The sequence below is a fragment of the Protopterus annectens genome, chromosome 4.part0, assembly GCF_019279795.1.
Source record: "Protopterus annectens isolate FY-2018-M chromosome 4.part0, PAN1.0, whole genome shotgun sequence".
NCBI classification, from domain to species: Eukaryota; Metazoa; Chordata; order Ceratodontiformes; family Protopteridae; genus Protopterus; species Protopterus annectens.
The window spans coordinates 788,268,426-788,283,355 of NC_056733.1; the positions used below are offsets into that span (position 1 = coordinate 788,268,426).

General features: G+C 42.3%; 1 protein-coding gene across 1 annotated transcript in view; it reads left to right on the forward strand.

Annotated features, from left to right (window-relative positions):
• The window catches only part of LOC122800343 (piwi-like protein 1), a 785,589-nt gene that overhangs the window by 655,027 nt on the left and 115,632 nt on the right, over nt 1-14,930 (forward strand). Inside the window, exon 11 of the mRNA XM_044069792.1 lies at nt 14,147-14,264. Within this exon, the coding sequence (XP_043925727.1) occupies nt 14,147-14,264 (118 nt within the window). The remainder of the gene's footprint in view (nt 1-14,146; nt 14,265-14,930) is intronic.

Here is a 14,930-nt window from a genome sequence, read left to right on the forward strand (position 1 = left end):
TTGGCAACTGGTAACTTCGGGCAAGTGGGTGCAGGGAATCATATCCAGAGATTACAATATTCCACTTTAAGTCGAAACCTTGAAAAAAGACTTCTGGATGTTCCACCCAGTTGCAGGGAAGCAGTAGTAGCAGAAATTCAAAAACTGTTCGATAAAGGTCATCTAGAAAGTCCCACCAGACCAAATAGGATCCGGGTTTTACTGAAGGCTCTTTTTAGTGCCCAAAAAAACAGGGGACTGGAGACCCATTTTGGATCTTAGCCAGTTCAACAAGTCAGTAAGGCAAACCAAATTTCGGATGGTCTCGGTACAGTTTATATTTCCATTTATTGAAAAGGATGATTGGATGTGCTCTGTTGACCTCCAGAATGCGCATTACCACACAAAAACGGACAAACCCTCTAGGAGGTTCATGCGCTTCCGGCTGGGAGTCAGTCATTTCCAATTTAGAGCACTGCCCTTTGGACTCACCTCAGCCCCCAGGGTGTGCTTACAAATACATAGCAATGGTAGGAGCTCATCTCAGACTGCAAGGATTTCGAGTTTTTCCATACCTCAACTGCCTCCTCACCACTACCACCAGGCGTCAAAACTGGCAAGAGATTACAGTCTGCATCTCTAGGCATCACAAATTATGAAAAGTCAAATTTGCAACCCTAACAACAACTAGAATTCATCAGAGCACTGTTGGACACAGTTGTAGGAATTGATCCACTCCCATTGGAAAGGCTACAAAGGATCAGATCTTAGGTCAGCCAAATTATCCAGAGGAAAAGTGTTCCAGACAGATTAGTCCTACAAGCATTAGGCTTGATGGCAGCCTCAATCACTCTAGTTCCCTTTGCCAGATATCGCATGTGAATTTTACAATGATTACTAGCCTCCCAGTGGTCTCTGATCATCCAGTGTCTCGCACTATCTTGATTAACAGTCACTGCAAACTGGATCTTTCATGGTGGTTGAACTCCATTGAGATTTTTGGGCCAACCATTCATCCTTCTGCAACCCCAAGCCATAATGACCACACGGATCCTTCCCAGATAGGATGGACATTATCTGGGAAGGACAGTCCAAGGCACATGGTCCCAACTGGAGGCCAGCTTGCACATCAAGATTCTAGATGAGGGCAGTGCTTTTAGCGTTGCAAGCATTTCAGGATGCCCTTCCTCTAGGAACAGTAGCAATTCAGATGAACAACATGTCAGTAGTCTGGTACATCAACAAACACGGTGAACCAAATTTTACCCATTGTGTCGAGAAGCCCTCAGAGTTTGGCATTGGGAGATTTCTGCCAACTGCTTTCTCACAGCAATGCACATTCCCGGGGAGCTGCAACGTGATATCGGACAAATTGAGCAGAACCATTCTCTTGCCAAATGAGTGGTCTTAATCCTGAGATGGTCAGAGATTTTTCTACACTGGGGCCAACCTTGCTGTGATCTTTTTGCGTCCCCTCTAAACAAGTGCAGGCAGTTAGTTTGCCGTAATCCTCCTTCCAGGGGAGTTGCCCAGAGATGCTCTTCTCCACAATTGGCCCCCATCTTTTTTCTGCCTTTCCCCCCAACTCCTGTGATATCCCAGTTTCTAAAGAAAGCCAAGAAGTCTGAGAACTCAGTACTTTTCATTGCCCACTTTTGGCCTTAAGTTTGGTTTTCCTTCCTTTGGCCTCATCTTCAGAAACCAAGGATACTGGACCCAGTTCCAGATCTGCTATCTCATCCAGAGGGAATGGTTTATCCAAACCTCCATCTCACGCTCACAGCATGGCTTTTCCAATTCCCATGATTGCCAGGCATCATACCCTTTCCCATCACAAACCTTCAACTAGGAAACTATCAAAGTAATGGGGAAAATTTGCATGTTGGGCCCTTATGAATGAACTTGATCTTTATTCTATCCCTGTTTATAAAGTTTTGGATTTTTTTTAGATAACCTATATCGATCTGGTTCTTCTGCCTCAACAGTTAAAGTACATCTAGCGGCAATCTCAAACTTCCATATGGGGTTTGATGGATCATCTCTTATGTCACACATTTTGTAAAGCCTTTTTAAAGGGGTCCTAATGTTAAGACCTCCATTTTAAGAAATAATCCATTCATCCTTGCGACCTAACACTAGTTCTTCAGTCCCTTACTTTGTCTCCCTTTGAACCATCAGGTACTCGTGACTTAATTTCTGACCTGGAAAACTTTATTTTTAGTGGCTATTAAATCTGCCAGAAGATTATCTGAACTTCAGGCCTTGCCCTGCAAACCACCCTACATAATTCACAAAGACAGGGTCTCCCTTAGGACTAATCTGTCATCCTTTTTACCGAAGGTAGTCTCAGAATCTAATATTAATCAGACACTTCAACTTGCCAGTCTTTTTCTAATTTTTCTAATAAAGGGGAGTATTCCCTTCATTCATAAGATGTCCACAGACAACTACATTTTTGTCTCCACTGAGCGAAGGATTTCAAAATATCTGACCGTTTTTTCCTCGTTTTCTTTAGGTAACCCAGTTTCTAAGGTTATTTTTGTGAAATGGCTCAAAAACGTATCACATTTATCTTTCACTCAAAAGGGCTCCACCTTTCATGCCCAGTAAAAGCACACTCAAGTATAGCGGTGGCAACTTCTGCAGTTTTTCATGCCAGAGCTCCTTTAGATGATTTGTGCAGCAGCCACTTGGTCTTCTCCTCGTACTTTTATCATTCATTACAAATTGGATCAGGTCTATAGGGGCCGAGCATCATTCGGTTTGATGGTGTTGGGAATATTCTTCTGAGAGACCTCCCAAGATTCAGGTAGCTAGGGACTCTGTCCTACAGTCAATGATTACGTGAAAATTGACATCAGATAAAGTTGTCTTACCATAACATTCCATCTGTGATGTCTGTCTTTACTAATCCTTGACATCCCCCCCTCTTCCCCATCTTGAGACTTAGTGGATCGAATTTTTCCAGAACTGGCTTCATATTAGGGACACATCTGGTCTCTTATTCTTATTTGCTAACTGTCTGCCACTATTTTGGGCAAACTCGATCTGAGGTAATTTTGAGAGGAACATTATGGGTAAAAGGGTTTGGAAGGTGCGAGCTGAAATACTTGGTTTCCTCCCACATCCAAGTAGGTTCTGAGACTCTGAACAGACCTCACAGTCAAGGATTAGTGAAGATCGACAACACAGATGGAACGTTATGGTAAGACGCTACTTTTTTCCCTTCCAATCTCAAGAAAATTCCTGATGTTCCACCAAAATGGAGGGAACCAGCAGCAAGTCAAATACAAAAGCTGTTAGTAAAAGTCACCCAAGAGGTCCCATAAGGTCAAACTCTGAAGCTTAGTAAGGATTCTTTTTAGTGTCAAAGAAAACGGGCTGAAGACCAAGTTTGGTTCTCAGCAACTTAAACAAGTCAGTTTGACATAGCAAGTTTCAGATGGTCACTATTTAGTCCTTTTTTCCCTTTTCTGGGCAAGGATTACTGGATGTGCTCGATAGACCTTCAGGATGCGTACTATCACATAAAGATGTACAGACTATCCAGAAGGTACTTGTGCTTCCAGCTGGGAGCCAGCCATTACCAGTTCAGAGTTCTGCCTTTTAGTCTTACCACAGCCCCCTGAGTGTTCACCAAATTCGTGGCAGTAGTAGCAGCTCTTTTGAGACTGCAATGAGTCACGATAAACTACAAGTCTCAACTGGAACCAACTCAGAATTTAGAATTCATAGGAGCAGATGTTCTTCATCTCACATTGCTGCAGTCCTTACACTTGGGTAGTCCGCTGTCCTCGGTCGGCCCGAATATCTAAGTATTAGGCTGACGTCGGTCAAGGCGCTCAAGACTGACGTCAGGGTATAAATGCGCATGACCGACGTCATATCCTCAGTCTTTTTTGCCGCATGGTCCGATGCAGAAGCAGCGTTGCAAGTGCCGTTCGGCATTCTGAAATTTTTCAATTCGAGTTTCAGACCGAGTCAAAGTTGGCTAAGTACCCGTAGGGGAATATTTAAGTTTTTCTTGCCTCAGTGGTTTACCGGATGTCAGAAAAAGTGAATAACTGTATTTCTTGTGGGAAGCAGATACCGCATAGAGATTATCATACTTTGTGTATTCCTTGTTTGGGGCCTGAGCACGACGTTGTAGGGTGTCGCTTTTGTGCTAGGTTCAATAAAGCGCACTATTGCGAAGGCTAGATTGTGCCAGGTTAGTCTTTGGGAAGCGGTGCAATTATAAGATGCCGTCGGACGCTCCGACGCCCGCTTCTTCAAAGAAGCGCAAAGACAAGGCAGCTAAACCCAGACAAGAAGAGTCGTCCGTACCGGACGCCGGTTCTTTAGAGGCGTCAGTGGAACCGGTGGTTCCGCCGGAGGCTTCTCTGGAGTCTCAGGGGGAGACTTTGTTATTGCAGGATGTGGCCTCCCAGGAGGCAGGTCAGGCTTGAAGGGGCTTCTCAGGTTACTGTACTCCCCTCCCTTCCTAAGGTGGTTAGGCCCTCTCCTTCTGTTTCTAAGGCTTCTCCCAGAGGCAGGCCAGGTTTAGCTTCTGTTGGTGTTACTCCTAGTTCTTCTGGTTCTGTGCCCAAGAAGCACATGCTTAAAATGGCAGAAGATTTAATTACTTTGATTAGAGGTTCTTTGCCCCCTCCAGATAAGAGGCCTAGGGTGGAACCAGAGTTGGGGAGTTTTGAGCAGCCTTCAGATGTTTCAGAGTCTTCGGCTGAAGACTTGCAGGAGTATTCTCCTTATTCTGATGCAGATGATTCTACCCCTTCTGCTTCTTCTCCAGAGGATTTTTCTTTTTCAGAGACTCTTCATTCCATGAGGGAACATTTTAAGTGGGAAGGTCAGGACTTCTCTGATTCCAGGAAAAGGCTTAGGGAGTTTTTACTTTTACCCCAGCATAGGCCTTTGGCTATACCTCCTGTTCTGGATGTTGTGGAAGATGTGTTTGCGGAGGCTTCACTTAATCCTGATTCTTTGCCTCCTGCTCCTGTTAAACCGGATAGGTATTATAGGGTGCCTGAGGCTCATAAATATCTTTATAAGAGTCCTAGGGCGGACCCAGAAACTGTTAGTCAGGGACCTAAGGGTGTCAGGGCCTCTGTTGTAAAAAATCCGGTTCCTCCAGATAAAGAGGCCAGAGCTTTGGATAGATGGGGAAAGAAAGTCTATACTTCTTCCACCTTGGCTATGAGGGCTTTGAATTGCCAGTTTCATATGTTGAAATATCAGAATTATCTACTTTCTCAACTGAAGTCTAAGGTAGATGCTCTGGCGGAAGGCATTGAGTGTAAGGAATTACAAGATTTAGTACATGTCTCTGAACAGGTGGGTAAGCATTCTTTACAATGTGGTTTTGATGCTGTACAGGCCTCGTCTAGGGTGGCTGCCACTGGGTCAGTTCTTCGCAGGCACGCCTGGTTGAGGGATCAGAATTTATCTGAACATGTTAAGACAAGGATTTTGGATGCTCCTTTACAGTCTGATGTGTTTGGTTCACCTGTTGAGTCAGTCTTGAAGAAAATGGAAGACAAGGCTAAGTCTATGCAGACTGTTAAAGATTTTTTGCAAGTCCAGCCTCCGAAGTTTAGTAGGAATTGGCCTGCTAAGGGGTGGACATACCCTTCTTATGAGTCACAGTCTAGGGGTAGATCTAGACGTGGTAGGGGCAGAGCTCAGAGCTCCTTCAGGCCTAGAACAGGGAGTTCTCCTGCACAATCTTCTGGTGAGAGCAGGGGCCAGTCCTTTCGTAAACAGGCCCAATGACCTACCTTTTCAGCTGCCAGATCCTTCTTGTCTGGCAGCACCTTTGGGAGGAAGGTTGGCACTCTTCAGAGAAAATTGGAGTTTGATTACCCAGGACAGATGGGTATTGGATATCATACACCAAGGTTACAGATTTTATTTCCATACCTTGCCTCCTTTCAAAGGCATGCCGGACGTTCCTCCTCAGCAAAGACTAGAGGCTCGCAAGCAAATTTCTCTGCTGCTCCAAATAGGGGCCATACAACCGGTCCCTCTACCAGAAGTGGGCCTAGGATTTTATTCTCGCCTGTTCCTAGTACCAAAGAAGGGGAACACGTGGAGACCAATTTTGGATTTATCTATCCTCAACACTTATCTGGACATTCCCAAGTTCAAAATGTTGACGTTACAACAGCTTTTACCTCTGCTGGGCAAGGATCACTGGATGGTGACTTTGGATCTCAAGGAGGCTTACCTTCATGTTCCTATCAGGCTAAGTTGCAGGAAGTATCTGCGTTTTCGAGCTGGGACTTCACATTATCAGTTCTCTGCATTGCCCTTTGGCTTATCTACTGCGCCCAGAGTGTTCACGAAGGTTCTGGCTCCAGTGATAGCTTTCTTCAGGCTAAGAGGAATTCAGATCTATCCTTATTTGGACGATTGCCTGATTCTGGCCCAAGGAAGGGACGAACTTCTTCATCATTTGCAATATGTGATAGCAGTGCTAAGATGCCTGGGGTATTCTGTGAACGAAATAAAGTCCAGTCTAGTACCCTCTCAGGACATGTGCTAGACTGGACTTTATTTCGTTCATGGCTTTTTTGACCCCGGACAAACAAAAGAATCTTTCTCTGTACTTCCATCAATTGTCTCATCAGTCCAGGCTGACTGCAAGGACAGTCCTTCAAGCCTTGGGGTTCATGGCATCTTGTATTCTGGTGCTTCCCAATGCCAAACTGCATATGAGGAAGCTGCAATGGTATCTCAAAAATGTATGGACACAGCACTGCCAAGATTTGGACACTGTCATTCAAATAATACCTTGCATTCAAAAGGAATTTTTGTGGTGGGCTCAGGAATGTCACCTAAACAAGGGACTCTCTGTGACCCGGCCAGAGGCGAGTCAGATTCTAACGACAGATGCCTCGGACAAAGCTTGGGGAGCTCATCTAAATGGAAAGTGGGTACAAGACACGTGGCCTGCCAGACTTCAACATCTACATATCAACTTGAAGGAGATGTTAGCAGTCCAATTTGCATTAATAGCTTTCAAGGATTTACTTCTTCCAGGGCAGGTGTTGATTCTAACAGACAACACAACTGTCATGTGGTACATCAACAAGCAAGGGGGGACACATTCTTATCCTCTATGCAGACAAGCAATGATTTTGTTGGAGACTGCTCTCAGTTTACAACTAAATTTTCAGGCAAGGTTTCTGCCGGGAGCACAGAACTCCTTAGCAGATGTGTTGAGCAGGCAAATTATGGATCCCCACGAGTGGAAATTGGATCCTCATGTATTTCAGAAATTGACAGTGTCCTGGGGAACTCCAGACATAGATCTGTTCGCTTCTCCACTAAACTACCAGCTGCCAAAGTTTTGCACAAAAAGGTTTCATCACACAGCTTGGAAAGTGGATGCTCTTTCATTCAGCTGGAACAATCTTCATGTGTATGCCTTTCCACCTCTGCCTCTCCTCCCAAAGGTACTCCTGAAGGTCAGACAGGACAAGCCAAAGATGATTTTAATAGCTCCAGATTGGCCTCGACAGCACTGGTACCCATTACTGAGAAGTCTGGTACGGGAGCCTCCATGGCCTTTGCCTTCGATTCCACACCTGCTGTCTCAGGAGAACAGTCATTTACTCAATGTCAAGCTTCACTCTCTTCACCTGACAGCCTGGCATATTCTGTTTTAAACCCTGGAGGGTCTCAGCTGCCACAGCAAGTTTTGAATGTTATTTTGGAGGCCAGAAGGCCTAGTACAAGGAAAGTGTACGCAGATAAATGGAAGAGATTTTTATTTTGGAGTGCAGCAAAGGATTTTGATGTTTCTAAGCCTAATTTAAGTGTGGCTCTTCAATATCTTACTGAGTTACTGGACAAAGGTTTGTCCTTCTCTTCTATTAAGATTCATGCTGCAGCAATTTCTGCTCACTATGACTGTGAACCACCATTGTTTTCTCATCCCTTGTTTAAGCAATTCCTTAGAGGGGCAAAGAATATAAGACCCCCACGGAGAGCTCCGACTCCTGCTTGGGATCTCAATTTTGTGTTGGAGAAACTCACTCTACAACCTTTTGAGCCTGCAGCTACAGCTGAGTTGAAATATTTATCATGGAAGACTGCTTTTTTGTTGGCCATTACCTCTGCGAGAAGGGTTTCTGAATTACAGGCCCTTATGGCAGTTGAGGCTTTCTTAATTTTCCATAAGGATAGGGTATCTTTGCGTACTAATCCTTCCTTTATGCCTAAAGTGGTTTCTAGTGTGGCTTTAAACCAAACTATTCATTTGCCTACTTTTTATGCAAACCCCAAAATAAAGGGGAAAAGATTTTGCACACTTTGGATATACACAGGCAGTTGAGATATTATTTGAACAGAACTAAAGGGTTCAGGCAGTCTCAGCAGTTGTTTGTTTCTTTTGCTTTGGGTTCTCAGGGCAAGCCTGTGTCAAAACAAACTATTTCTAAGTGGATTGGGTTTTGTATTGCTTTCTGTTATTCCCATCATGGCAAGCAGGTTCCAGCTGGGATTAGGCCTCATTCCACTAGGGCTACTGCCACTTCTACAGCTTTTTTAAGGGGGGTGGCAACTAAAGATATTTTGGAGGCAGCTACTTGGAGTTCAGTGCATACTTTCTCTAAGCATTATCACCTTCCACTTTACTCTAAATCGAGGGCTGGTTTTGCCACTGCAATTTTACAGGGCATTTTGGCAGCTCCTACTGCTTTATAGTTTTGCCATCCTCCGTTATCTCTGCTTTGGGATTCTACCCAAGTGTAAGGACTGCAGCAATGTGAGATGAAGAACATAGTACAGTTTTGTACCTACCATAAATGTAGATGTTCGAAGATCCACATTGCTGCAGTCCAATTTACCCTCCCTCCTTCCCCTCTGTAGTTAGAGGCGGTTGTGTGGTTTGGGTTGTACATATTGTAAATATTGTATATTTTGTACATCTGCTTAGTACAGGGGTGGTTGGTTGTTTTTTGTTGTATTTTGGTTTTTTGACCTTTCTGTTTAGGGTCTTCTGACATCTGAGGCAAGAAAAGACTGAGGATATGACGTCGGTCATGCGCATTTATACCCTGACGTCCTGATGTCAGTCTTGAGCGCCTTGACCGACGTCAGCCTAATACTTTGATATTCGGGCCGACCGAGGACAGCGGACTACCCAAGTGTAAGGACTGCAGCAATGTGGATCTTCGAACATCTACATTTATGGTAGGTACAAAACTGTACTTTTTCAACACAGTCAGTGATAGCTTCACTCCCTGCATCAGGAGTACAAACGATACAATCACAGGTCAGATAGGGTTACCACCTGTCCCACAGGTCAGATAGGGTTACCACCTGTCCCACTTTGCGAGGGACAGTCCCTCTTTGGGCAGTTATGTCCTGACAAAAAATTGTAAAAATGGCAAATGTCCTGAGATTTTAGGACAAAATTATTTCCTATATTTTATGTAATAGTTTCATAAAAGTTATTTTGTATGTAAAATACCTAAATGTTATAAAACAGAATAAGCAACTAAAATGCTACAAGAATAAGCTTTTATTTAGGCAATAAAGTTAAGTTCTAACCATTCTACTGACCGTGGGTATGTGTTGGCATGTAAAATCTGATGTTTGTACCAAAAATGTCCCACTTTGGCCATTTGAAAGGGTGGCAACCCTAAAGTCAGAAAAATCTGCAGTACCATGATTTCAGCCCTCTTGGTCCTTCAAGCTCTAGGGTCAGGATCAGTGTCAGTAGCCAGTAACACTAGTACCTTTAGCCAGATTTTATGAGGATTCTCCAGTGGATGTTATCAACTCATGCCATGTCAGCCCAAATACGAATCACTCAGACATGCAAGAGCTCTCAGATGGTGGATTCAATCAGCTCAGGTTCTGTAAGGCTGTCCATTCATTCCCACCCCCCTCTCAGCTCAAGGCCATAATGACTATGAGTGCTTCTCAGTTGTGGTGGTGGTTTATGGGAAAACAGTCCAAAGCACTTAATTCCGCAAAGAGGTGAATTTGCATATCCGCATCCTACAGATGAGCAGTGCTTTTAGTGTTGCAGGCCTTCCAGGATGCTCTCCCTTTGGTGAAGATTACAGTTGAAATGGACAATGTCAGTTTGGTACATCAACAAACATGGAGCGACCAGATCCCCTACCCCTTAAGTCAAGAAACGCTCATTGTGTGGCAGTGGGAGATCTCATCCATCCGCTTTCTCATAGCAACACACATTCTAGAGACTTTGTGTGATGACAGACTGAGCATGTGCTTTCTTCTTCCTCAAGTGGTCTCTCAACAAGAATGTGACAAATGATTTTTCATCAGTGGGGCCTGTCTTGCTGCTATCTTTTTGCTTCTCCCCTAAACAACAAATGCAGTAGGTATTTTGCCCTAATTCCGACACACTGGGAATAACCGAGGGTTGATTGGCTCTCCAGTCTACTTTATGGCCTACCCACCAATCCCATTAATTCCAAAATTTCTGCAGATCGCTGTCCTGTTGAAGAACAAAGTCATCCTCATTGCACTTTACTGGCCTTGAAAGATTTGGTTTCCCTGCCTTTGGCCTCACTCACTTCACCAACCTTGCAGTCTGGATCTGATTCCAGATGACCTGTCTCTCCCAAGGCATGATCCATCCTGACGTATCAAACCTCAGGCTGATGGCGTGGTTTCTCCAGTTCCGTTAATAGCCAGAGAACCGATGCTGTCTTCCCCTGTCCCATATCCAATTATCTTGCCATAAACCTTTGACACAAAAACTCTATTCAAGTAAATGGAAACAATTTGTTTACTGGGCACAACAAAATCATGTTGAACCTGTTTCAGCTCCAGTACACAACATACTTGAGATTTTAGCCCTACCTTTTAAAGAAGGGCTAGTTCTTCAGCCATTAAAGTTCAATTAGCAGCAGTATCAAACTTGGATTTAAAGGTTCTTTTGTAGCCTCTCATAAGTTGTGCAAAGCTTTCTTGCAAGGCAGTCTCCTTTTGTGACCTCCGTTTAAGGATCCTACTTCCCCATGGGATCTCAGTCTGGTACTGCAGACACTAATACATTCCCCCTTTGAACAAGCAGCTAAATGTGACCTTAAATATCTTGCTTGGGAAAACTGTTTTTCTAGTAGCCATTACCTCTGCTAGACTATTTTGAGATTCAAGCATGGTCTTCAAAATCTCTATACTTTCTTTCACAAGGATAGAGTGATGCTGCAAAGAAATGCATCCTTCCTTCTCAAGGTTTTGTCAGAATCTAATGTCTACCAGTCCATTAATTTGCCAGTATTTTTTCCTTATTTTGCAAACAAGTGTGAATGCATGTTAAACTTTTTTGGATGTTCATACACATTTAGTTTTTACATGCATAGAACCAAAGACATCCAAAAAACAGACCAGTTTCCTTTGCAGAATTGAAAGTGGGAAAAGCAGTTGCCAAAGTAACTTGAGCCAGATGGCTAACTGATTGTACTTCATTTATTTATAACAAATTGGGTATTAACTTACCACAACCGGTACAAGCTCATTCAGCTAAGTCCATGGCAGCTTTTTCAGTTTTCCTATCTAGAGCGTCTATGGATGACGTGTAGCAGCAACTTGGGCTACTCCCCATACTTTTATCACTCAGAAATTGGGTCTGGTCTCCAGGGGTAGAGCATCATTTCATTCAGCTGTGCTCAGGGAATATACTTGAGTCCACCCAGGATAATAGCCGCCAGGGACTCTGTCCAATTAGTTGGAAATGAAAATTGACAACATCAGATAAAGAAGTTATGTACTTATCATAAAGTTCTGTCTGTGTTGTCCATTTTCATTCTTAACTTCCCACCACCCATCATTTCTGTTCATGTCTTCATGTGAGTGAATGAGCTGTTAGAGGAACATCATTATCCTTTTTACTGAGCTGCAGATTCTGAGTAGAGGTAATTTTATGTCTCCTGTATTTATGCATCTTAAACATTTTTTCTGGTAAAAAAAAATCAGCAGACAAGAATTGAGGTAACTTAAGGTTGGTGCATTATGGGTAAGGGAGAAGCTAGAGACTTTTTGGTTACCACAAGCTTTAGTAATGGCTGAGTTGGATCTGACTATCGGATCCAAACCCATAATTTGAGGAAGAATGAAAATAGATAGATGGAACGTTACAATAAGTACATAACTTTTTATTCTATGTTGCTTGTCTATTCAGTAATTGTGCATTTATGTGAATTTCTCAATTTTTTTTGTTTTAGTGCTGCGTTCATTTAAGAAATATTTAAAAAATCCTGTAAATTAGTTCCTGTGTAGATGTTTTACCCTGCAATTGTAAATGTAAATCATGTACAACTTAAAGGTGAGTTTTTCTCCCCGGGCCGCCTCCAGTCAACAAAGACAAGTAAATTTTACCTGTTATATTCACTATTTCTAATATGGTTGTTTTAGACTTTTACTTCCATTTTCTAATAATAGCTTTTTTTGGCAACAAACATTTTTTCATATGAAGTTAATATTGTCTTAGAAATATTTATATTTTTTGAGACTTTTCATTGGCATTATATTTGTATGTTATCTTGTAAGAATTGATGTTCATCTGTTGGGTATTAAGTCAATTATTCTTTGAGCAAATCTACTGGTCTCTTTAAATTTGTGTTCACTGTTATAATAAAAAAGGATGTGATGTTCATCTTTGCAGCTTTTCTGCTTTATTTTGTCAAATGTTTCCTGCTGGATTAGCTACATTGTAGTCCATGCACTGAATGAGATTTCAAAGTCTCATGTTAGTAAGCTCACTGGCTTTACCCCAGCTACCCTTCCCTGAGGGGCTTTCTGGGTGGAAAAATGAAAGGAACATGCAGCAACATATATGGTGTCCCTATCCTCACCAATCCTCCCTGAGAACAAAACTAGACTCGTGCTACAACAAAGTCGCTAAATGTGTTACTGATGCAAAATTCTCCACCCACCGCTGTTCCTGTCTGCACCAATTGATTTGGCTTGATTCCCCTCACTGTCTCACTTGTCTACAACTAACTACAGCCCATAAACCTATCTACCACCCACCTAGCTGCCCTTCCCTCTCCTTCATACTGACCATGTACCATCTTAATCGACATCTCGGGTCTGAAAACAAAATGTTGCTGTCGACAAACCCAGGCTGTCAGCCGACCAAATGTATTTTTTACCATCTCTAAATTATGGAATAATCTCCCTCCTTCTCTCAGGACTACCAGTAATCCCACTTCCTTTACAAAATTCCTCAGACTACATCTCTCCTCTCACTGGCTTTGCACTTAAACCCAACTAACAACCTCAAATCCTGACTTCATTCAATTACAGCTTTCTCCTCCCCTCTTCTGTACTATACTTTTCCTACTACCACTCTGGCTGGACTTTTTTCCTCCTGTAGGATAACTCCTCTGCTTTAAAAAATGTGTGTATATAATTCTGTATTTACTATAATATATAGGTATGATTTGAATGTATTCTGTTTACCTTCATACCTATGGCATATTACAAACAATATCAGTGTTCTTACAGTTTGACTGTTCTACTACCTATCTACGTATTCTGTTTTTGTTGTGTTTATATGTCTTTGTATCAATTAATGTATAGCTTTGAGATTTGAATGTATCCTGTTTTTACCTCCATACTTGTACCACTATTGTAAACAGTATCACTGTTACACTTTGTACTACTACCTCTCTACATTTTCTGTTTTTGTTGTGTTTATATGTCTTTGTATGTTATTAATAAGGAGCTTTTCTCCCCGGGTCACCACTGAAAATGGGCTCACGTAGGCCCAGTGGACTTTCCCGGTAAACAAATGCAATAAATTAAATAAATGTGATATGTAATGGATACGTGTGACTGTTCGTGTCTGTGGTGCCTCTGCATTAGGCCATTGTTGGTACTTCACACAGGAGAAGCCACTTTTCTTGCAGACTTGGACCAAGAGACAGGGTGTATCTAACACTGACATACGTAGCCTTTGGGTTATGTTCACCTTTCCTCTTTTTGCTTTTTGAATATTAGTAATATCATAGCAGTACTATAATGGAAGTCTGCTTATTTACTGAGCTGTGAGTAGCTGAGTGTGAATGGCAAAGCAGTCTTGCGGAGTAATGGTTGAGCACTGCTGAGTGTTAGACTGCACAAGTTTCAGTGTTTGTTGCAAGTAAACACTATTTTTATGAGTTTATTTCTTTTGAAGGTCTGACTGAGAGAATGCGAAATGATTTTAGTGTGATGAGAGATATGTCTGTTCACACAAGGTTGTCTCCAGAACAGAGGGAGCAGCGTATTGGAAGATTCATTGACTATTTACAAAGGTATTTTTTAATTTATTTATTTATTGTCTTTTCCCTTGTGTACTGTAGTGTTTTACATCTGCTAATATGAGATATCTGTGGTAAGCAGGTTTGTGTTTTGCTCTGACAGTGTATAGTTCGAACATTTCTAATTAAAAACGTGCTGTGAGTTTTCACTGGTTCATTGCATCTTTAATAATTTTACCAGTCATAATTTATAGCTTCTCTGACCATGTCAATTTTGAATGGACTGCTTGAGAGCCATTTCACATGAACTGTAACAGTTTTCTGTAGAACTTTGTGGTGAATACAGCTAGGTTGACATTGCACATTTTCTGTGATATTTTGATCTGCTGTGTAAGTATGATAATGGTGCATGAGAGGGGAGGGAATACTGTGGGAAGCATTTAAACTATTTTCAGAATGATTTCATGTCCTTTATTCATGTAATAGCAGTTTTTCATGTTTTCTGATTTGCTTATATTCAGATTTAATGGTTCAAAAAAATAAGGTCCTATTTAAAGGTGGGCCTGTACAGTGAATAACAGCTGTGGATCATCCCTTGTCTGCAAGCTCTTTTTTCTAGTGTTTCACTGTGTGGCTCCAATACTGAGTTTTGGAGGGTTTGCTTTAACCCCACGCTTCCCATGTTCACACTTTTGTAGTTCGTTTCTCAGGTCCATTGTA